Genomic DNA, 9,029 nt, shown 5'->3' on the forward strand with positions numbered 1-9,029 from the left:
TAATCGACGCCTATGTATGCATATAATAATATTTGAGTGACTGGATATTTACATAGAAATATACTATCTGCTACACAGTATTCCACTTCTCCCCATACCACCATCCACGTCGGAGTCCCGACCCAGTTTGGACTCAGCCCTAGTGGAAAGGAATCAGCATGTTTGGGAGAAGGACCCATATCCAGATGACTGTGGACTGGTCCAGGAGCCAGGAACGGAGGACGTTCAAGTTCAAGGTTTTTATTTTGTCAAATGAACAAACATGCAGTAGCAGTCTTTGCTGGCAGTGAAATTCCAGTGTTTCTAGGCTCTTCTCGACAGTGCAAGTAAGAGTAGAAAGTACAATAAAATAAATACAATAAAATAAAGAAAGTAAGTAAAATAACAAGTGTATAAGAGTGAAAGATGCGTGAGACCGAGGACAGTGAGGAACGGGAAGAGGATGCAGAGGACCCTTTGGACGCGATCGCTGTGATCGTGAGTTTGCGAACAAGGTTGGGCTGGGTGCGACCCCTAGTGTCAATCTTATCCGTTTTTATTCTTCAAATGTACTCCTATCCAATATATCTGCACAAAAATAAGTACAAATGCAGTGACAGTAGAAAACAAACACAGCACCTTTTACAAAACATATTTATTTTTATATAAGGAAAACAGATTACAGTTGTGCACAGCACATACGTACAAAAATAAAGAAAAACATTTATAATATACTATTTCACATACACTTCATCGTAATCTTTTGTTTTCAAGACCAAATGATGAAGAAGGATAGAGAAGTCTGCCGTTTCAAACTTTATTTACAATCATCTTAATAATCCCAACTAAGGCAGAAGGTGAGGTATACGCAAGGAGGGCCTCTGACTGCCTCTCCCAGTGCAGGAATAGAAAACCCAGGTGAAAAGACCACGGCGGTGGGCACACACGCAGACACCAGTCCGAAGAGTTTCAGTCCAGGTGTTACCACAAAGGAGCCAAACTGGCGGCTGAACCGATCATTGATAGAACTGACTGGAACTGGAGTCAAACCAGCTCTTTTTAGAAATCTTTTCCTCCAAAATTGACGGGGTTTTAAAAATAATCAGCAGAATGTACTGATATACCACTACATATTGGAAGAAAACCCCTGTGTCTCTCCATTGTCCTTTTGTGTCTTTTGTAACATCCACAACCTTTTGATTTATTTTCTGTACACATAACATCATAACATATTACAGCATGACCCAGAAACCATATTGCCCACACATTAATACAAATCACATTGGGGATTTTTCTCCTCTCGTGATCATGAATGGAAAATAATATTCATCAAGCATGATTACACATTGTCCAACAGAACCGATCCCTGGATGTGCATCGTTTCCTGGACAATGACATCAGTAGCATTGTGGTATTCACTCCTATTTTAAGAGTTGTGCAACACAGTTTTCAGTCTCTCACTCCGCCATTCCTGGAAGTGTTTGAATATATCTGACTAAGTATTTTGCTACATCCTCTTTCATCCTCCTATGTATATGAGGCCACCTGTTGTGCACCCCGTAGCTTGTGCATGCTGGAGATCCGACATGCTAACCCGTCCGGACGAGAATGCGGTAATCACTTTGAAAGCACCGCTGTTATTCCTGTCCCAAGGTAAGTGGATCCAAAGACATCCAATCTTTCTTTGGCAAAACAAACACAAATAAATCAAGTTCAAACACCGCTCAACATCGCACATCCGCTCACGCTAACCAAGAATATTGCACGTCTGGAAGTGACATCCGATCCATCCATAAACTCTTAAAGTGAACCATCACATGCATCACTTCTGAGCTGAGACTGCAACTTTCTAAAAGACTTAGAAAGTTAGTAGATGAGGTATATAACATGCTTAACTGTTGACAGCTAAAAGGTTTGAGCATTCCATATAGCAAGCAAATAGCATTAAGAAGGATTATGCAAGGGAAATAAAATACAAATGGTTAAAAATAACAAATGGCACTCACAAATTACTGCTGAGATTTCCGCCCGCTACATCCCTGTCCCTGCTGACCTCAGGTGTTTAAGGGCCCGCTACATCCCTGTCCCTGCTGACCTCAGGTGTTTAAGGGCCCGCTACATCCCTGTCCCCGCTGACCTCAGGTGTTTAAGGGCCGGCTACATCCCTGTCCCCGCTGACCTCAGGTGTTTAAGGGCCCGCTACATCCCTGTCCCCGCTGACCTCAGGTGTTTGAGGGCCCGCTACATCCCTGTCCCCACTGACCTCAGGTGTTAGAGGGCCCGCTACATCCCTGTCCCCGCCGACCTCAGGTGTTTAAGGACCCGCTACATCCCTGTCCCCACTGACCTCAGGTGTTAGAGGGCCCGCTACATCCCTGTCCCCGCTGACCTCAGGTGTTTAAGGGCCCGCTACATCCCTGTCCCCACTGACCTCAGGTGTTTGAGGGCCCGCTACATCCCTGTCCCCGCTGACCTCAGGTGTTTGAGGGCCCGCTGCATCCCTGTCCCCGCTGACCTCAGGTGTTTGAGGGCCCGCTACATCCCTGTGTCTCCACCGTGTAAAACCACAGGATTTAAAGAGCGTAGCCATTCGAAACACTGCCCAAACGCAACTGAGCAGGAGTGACCTACGACACAGCGACTGAGAGGAGTGACCTACGACACAGCGACTGAGAGGAGTGACCTACGACACAGCGACTGAGAGGAGTGACCTACGACACAGCGACTGAGAGGAGTGACCTACGACACAGCGACTGAGAGGAGTGACCTACGACACAGCGACTGAGAGGAGTGACCTACGACACAGCGACTGAGAGGAGTGACCTACGACACAGCGACTGAGAGGAGTGACCTACGACACAGCGACTGAGAGGAGTGACCTACGACACAGCGACTGAGGAGTGACCTACGACACAGCGACTGAGAGGAGTGACCTACGACACAGCGACTGAGAGGAGTGACCTACGACACAGCGACTGAGAGGAGTGACCTACGACACAGCGACTGAGAGGAGTGACCTACGACACAGCGACTGAGAGGAGTGACCTACGACACAGCGACTGAGAGGAGTGACCTACGACACAGCGACTGAGGAGTGACCTACGACACAGCGACTGAGAGGAGTGACCTACGACACAGCGACTGAGAGGAGTGACCTACGACACAGCGACTGAGCAGGAGTGACCTACGACACAGCGACTGAGAGGAGTGACCTACGACACAGCGACTGAGAGGAGTGACCTACGACACAGCGACTGAGAGGAGTGACCTACGACACAGCGACTGAGCAGGAGTGACCAGAACAATGGGCTGGTTGCTTTGAAAGGTGTTACTCCATAACAGCAAATCGGACCCACACGCTTAAGTGTGACTGGGCATATCAGCTAATAAGAGGTTAAAGGTGCTGTAGGGAAGATTGAAGAGCTATTCTTTGATGGAAATTTAGGTCAGAATACCATAGCCATCCATCAGCTAATAGTGAGTGAAATGCGCTGGAGGAATATCTGTTTGGAGTTGGGTGCAGATCTGCTTTGTGAGACCATTTCGATTATCGCTCCTGGCTAATTTCTGACCAATCAGGGCATCTCTTCCCTGATTGGTTCGGGGGCGCAATCGTGCCTGCCATGTAAGTAATCAATGCAACGCTTTTCAATGGTTGAGGAACTTGGAGAGGGAGGAGTTTTTTATGGATGTTTAGCTAAAAATTCTTGATCTCTCGTTACAACTCAATGTTACCTACAGCTGCTTTAATGTGCTCGTTAAGCAGCCTGTGTTTCGTCTGGAGGAGGAGCCCTCTGCAACGCCAACCAATCCACACGGGGGGTCGCTTTGATTCTGCTAGAGGAGCCGCAGGCCTAGCTCACTTCAGTCGGGTAATGGTGACATCAGCTGAGGACCTCCTCGACGGGGGGGGGGGGGGGGGGGGGGGGGGTCCTATTTCTGACCTGGGCTCTGCGTCTCCCATGCTAGGGGAGGGTAGAGGGAGGAGGGCTAAGGAGGGCCGAATGACAAACAAAGAAATAGATCAGCGCCATGTTGGCCAGCTCTCACCGCCCTCGGGCCGAAACCACAACAACAACGACAAATCGCCCAACAACGACAAATCGTCAACAACCATCGGGACCCGACCAGAGCACCTCTTCCTGGACCGAGGGAACTCCCCCTCTCCCCCTCCTCAGTCCCAACACGAGGGAACAGAAGATTTTTTGTGTTAACGTACTTCGACACGGTGCCTTCTCCCCGTTACCTGGGAAATGGCCCCAGGTTACCTGAGAAACGGCCCCAGGCGACCAACAGAGTGCCAACACGGTGGTATCCAATGGTGTCCCGGCGCGAGTCATATGCGGGGCAGGAAGTGGGTGACGGTCATGGCGGTGGTGGCCCGGTTGCCCCTCTTGACGCGGCCGTGCTTGGTGAGGGCAATGTAGGAGGTGGGGTGAGACACACTCTCATAGGCGTTGTAGTTGTTAGCCAGCAGGCTCTCCTTGAACATACACTCCCTGTGGAACACCGCCTGAGAGTGAGACACAAGGGTGAGATACAAACAGATGGACACAAGGGTGAGAGACGGACAGCCAGGGCAAAGACTGAGAGACAGAGACAGTCAGGGAAAGTGTGAGAGAAAGACAGAGAGGAAGGAGTCAGTGCCAGGCAGACAATAGAGTGAGAGACCGACAGCCAGAGAAAGGGTGAGATATAGACGGAGGAAAGAGAGACAGACAGCCAGGGAAAGGGTGAGAGATACACAGAGAAAAGAGTGATAGACAGACAGCCAGAGACCGCATGTGAGTGGTAAATTAGTCCCTGAGCCCTATCTGAACTGTGTATTCTGCTCTTAAAGTCTTAGGTTTCTGTGCATTTAGTCACTTTCACACATTTCTTAGCGAAATGAACGAATTGACAACGAGGATTTAACTTCCAGAGGATGAAGAGAGACACTTTTATGTACAGCACCAATCTTGTTATTTTTTTAACAATATTTACAATTGAGTATTAACTTAATGAGTTAACAACAAGAAATAAAGCAAAATATGTACCGTGCACAAACACACGCTGACACCATCGCACACCGTGAGCGCACCTACCGTTCCGTACAAGCGGCCGCGACGATTCATGGCCACGAACCGCCGGCTCTGCACTCCGAACAGGCTCACCACGCCGCGGTCCACGGTGGAGATCTCGATCAGACCTGAAACACACCCGTGACATCAGCACACGGCATCGTGCTGTCCGTGACATCCTTACCACGGCATCGTGCTGTCCGTGCCCGTGGACGGGACTTGATGGGCGCCTCTTTAACCTCCAAAAAACACGATATAATTACACAATAGTAATAACTACAATTATTATTAGTATATTATTCATTATTATTGATATTCAAAGCTAGTAGTGGCACGTGTCAGAGCGCCGTCAGGCCCCGTGAACTTCCACGTGGGTTGTCATGGTTTCTGGGGACAGTTTCAATACGAGGGTTCAATACATGGTCAGACTCAAATCCATCAATTAATACCGACACACAATCATCCCCCCCAACACACACACACACACACACACACACACACACACACACACACACACACACACACACACACACACACACACACACACACACACACACACACACACACACACACACACACACACACACACACACACACACACACACACACACACACACACCAGGACTTCGTGGCGGGCGTTCAGGAATCAGGAGGCGGACTCACTGTGGAGGTTCTCGCGGTGGACGCCGTTGACCGAGCCGTCTGGCCGCACCTGCAGGTGGAACCCGATTCCCACGTTGCAGTAGAGCCGGCGGACCCGCTTGATGCCCAGCAGGTAGTCGCTCTCCCAGCGCCGCTGCTCCCGCTCCCCGGGGTGCAGCCTCCCCGGCCCGGGTCGGGTGAACAGCCGCTGCCACCGCTGCTCCAGCAGGCTCACGTTGGTCCTCCCGCCACCGCCCGGAGGTCGCGGGTTCGAGTCCGAGGCCGACAGCGACCCCAGCGTGAGCCACAGGAGAACCATCCCCGCGGCAGTCGACGTCCTTCGGCGCGCGCCGGCCTCGCGGGACATACTGGTGACGAGGAGCCTTTGCGCAATTGCCATCCGGTTTAACTTCGGGGCACGTGGTCAGAATTAATGACCCTAAAAATACCGCGCCTCTTGTTTTTCTTCCCGCGGCGGCATGCCGGCGGAGGAGTATTTTGGGCGCGCGGAGCGACGGGGCTCCCGGCATGAAACGGAAGAGCTCGTGCTGCTGCGGACGGAGTGGAGACGCGACGGTGGAGGTGGAGATGACCATGTTGTGCAACTCTGTGCCCCTCTCGCTCGCTCCCTCTCACCCGCGGTGTTTCCGGGGGCTGCACGGGCCTCCTACCACGTGCCCCTCTCACCTCGTCAAGCTGTGGGCCTGCTAGCATCTCGACGTGACGTCACACGGACCGCATCTCCCCCACGATTCAACCATCTCGGGGAAGGGGGGGGGGGTATTAGTGCGTGGGATTCACGAGAACGTCATGTCACTTCGCCTGCTGCTGCTGAAAACCGAGACATCTGGGTAGTGTGTGTGTGTGTGTGTGTGTGTGTGTGTGTGTGTGTGTGTGTGTGTGTGTGTGTGTGTGTGTGTGTGTGTGTGTGTGTGTGTGTGTGTGTGTGTGTGTGTGTGGGGGGGGGGGGGGGGGGGGGGGGGGGGGGGGGGGGTTCACTTCGGCAGCTTCCAATTTGGGAAGGTGGTCACGTGTCTGGCGGCCGGCCGCGTCCTTATTTAGAAGGTAGGTGTAGAAACAGGCCAATCGTCCCCGCCGCTCCGCGCTTCCCTCTCGGATAATAAGAACCTCTTCTTAACCGGATTGTGTTTCAGATTGTAACCGGCGACCCAGAGAGGGCGCGCATCGATAGCTTAAAATACATCAAGGATAGCACCGGATAGCCCGCTGCCATGAAACGAGATACGTCCCTTAGCTTTAGCACGCCATTCGAATTGACATGAAAGCCCGTCATATCATCCGACCGCCAGCAGCGGAGGCGCGCCGAACGTCAGTGCGCTCCCGACAGCGTTGCGTCAACGGAGCGCGCAGTTCTCCGGTCGTCCACTAGAGGTCAGCGTTGACCTACATTTACATCTACATTTAGGGCATTTAGCAGACGCTTTTATCCGCAGCGATTTACCATAAGTACATTTGTCGTAAGAAAGTGCAAAAACAATCTATAGGTACAATAAGGAATCAGCGCCTAAGGACTTCTAACAGAGCTGGATGATAGGCTTTATACTGTGTATCAGTACAGAACACTACAGTGGACGTTTTGGTTCCATCACATCATGAGTCAAAGAGGATATAATGCAGTTCGTTTATTGAGTATAAAATCTATTTGGTAACTGCACAAATTTACCACAATTTAAAAATGACAGATTAACAAAGGGTCTGGATAAAAAACGTAAAAATATGGTTATTGTAGACCCATTGTATTCCAAAGGTTCAGGTTCAATAGTAATAAACTGGGCACTTTGTTGAAACAAATCAAGAAGATGGGAACAAGCAATTTACGGGCCAACAAGTAACTCCAAATAATCTAGTAGACTCCCAAACAATGTTGTAGATTTCTGAAAGGAAAAAGTGGTTATAAGCGAATAACGTAAAGCAATATTACCGACCATTTTGTCAATATTTTTTTAGACCATCAATATCTCTGATGGAATTTATAAACCTAATAATAGGAAAAGTTCAACAAATATCCCAACGGCACACGGTCGTTGTGCATGAGACCTTACGTTTGGCTGTGATTGGCTGACAGGTGATGATGGTGATGCCGACATAAGAGGGTAATGTTGTAAAACGATACTAAAATAAATTATATCTCTGGATGCTTCTAGACCACATTCATACAAATAATGTATCTTTCTCACCTTTTTACAAAACTGACCATTGTACTCGCATATGGCCAGACAGCGCTAAAGCCGTTCTTAACGTGTGCTTATGGGTTTTATTTAAGTATAATAAATAAATACATATGTACATTTTGGAAAAGGTTTAGAGGCACTTGAAGTGAACCTGGCCAACAGGTTGGTCGGTCATTGCAAACAGACGTACAACTCGTTATAGTACAGACGCACAACTTGTTATCGTAAGGACGCACAACTCGTTGTCGTACTGGGAGGCTGGATTAAATCCCACGTGGTAGTCTTCATCTTTTCCTGCTTTATCTCCCAGTCTCCTGTCTCTTGGACACACTGACCAGCCAGAGTTTCTGATTGGCTGGCTGGCTCAGCATCCCAGCAGGTTAATACAGACGGGGTTGGGAGTTTAACCACTTGGCACAAAGACCCGCCTCTAGTCCTGTTTCAATCGTCCTGACCCGAATGTCATGTCATGGATTAATAAAATATCATCTTAATGTTAGCCTTAACACACATCTTAATTATTAATTATGTTAGCCTTCAAATGAAAACCCTATCCCTGAAGAGCCCTACCAGTGCACCCCTTAGAGGTCACGCCCTTAGAGTGCACCCCTTAGAGGTCACGCCCTTAGAGTGCACCCCTTAGAGGTCACGTCCTTAGAGTGCACCCCTTAGAGGTCACGCCCTTAGCGTACACCCCTTAGAGGTCACGCCCTTAGAGTGCACCCCTTAGAGGTCACGCACTTTGGTCTTCCGTCAAAACATCTCGGCCGAGGTCAGGGGTCAGCTAACGATTAGCGGATTAGCCTGAGCAGCAGAGCCGAGCTCCTTACCCTCGATTGTCGTAGTAGAGTTAGGACACTAAGCAGTAACCTGAGACCAATGTCCGTAGAGGGAGCATTGTGTTGAGAGCGAGATGCTAAGTCAGTCCATAACCTCACACAGGTTGCATCAGATCTTCCCATAGGGATATAAATAAGAGTAAACACACTATGTACAGCAGCAGGTCACACAGACCGAACGAGGAGCTGGGGGGACGAGTGTGTGGACAGACGGTCTGACGTGGTTCTATGATGTGAGGGGGAGATCTTTTAGGAGTGGATTGGTTTCATTGGCAAAGTGCACTTTTGGTGGAGTTTCTATCAGACAGAGAACTCCA

General features: G+C 49.7%; 1 protein-coding gene across 1 annotated transcript; it reads right to left on the reverse strand.

Annotated features, from left to right (window-relative positions):
• Nucleotides 1-3,128: 3,128 nt before the first annotated feature.
• On the reverse strand, nt 3,129-7,612 carry fgf6a (fibroblast growth factor 6a). Its single transcript, XM_060061713.1, has 3 exons — nt 5,703-7,612; nt 5,064-5,167; nt 3,129-4,492 (listed from the first exon to the last, which is right to left on the reverse strand). Exons 1-3 carry the CDS (start codon nt 6,079-6,081, stop codon nt 4,316-4,318), a joined length of 660 nt encoding a protein of 219 aa, XP_059917696.1. The 5' UTR covers nt 6,082-7,612; the 3' UTR covers nt 3,129-4,315.
• Between the last annotated feature and the right edge of the window lie 1,417 nt (nt 7,613-9,029).

This window comes from Gadus macrocephalus, chromosome 9, assembly GCF_031168955.1.
Source record: "Gadus macrocephalus chromosome 9, ASM3116895v1".
NCBI lineage: Eukaryota > Metazoa > Chordata > Actinopteri > Gadiformes > Gadidae > Gadus > Gadus macrocephalus.

Bases quoted from the DNA above. Each gene is read 5' to 3' on its own strand.
- fgf6a (XM_060061713.1), bottom strand. From the start codon at position 6,081: ATGGCAATTGCGCAAAGGCTCCTCGTCACCAGTATGTCCCGCGAGGCC. The intron at 5,168-5,702 runs GTGAGTCCGCCT...GGTGTGTTTCAG, and splicing joins CCACCGCGAGAACCTCCACA to GTCTGATCGAGATCTCCACC. The intron at 4,493-5,063 runs GTAGGTGCGCTC...TCTCACTCTCAG, and splicing joins GCGGCCGCTTGTACGGAACG to GCGGTGTTCCACAGGGAGTG.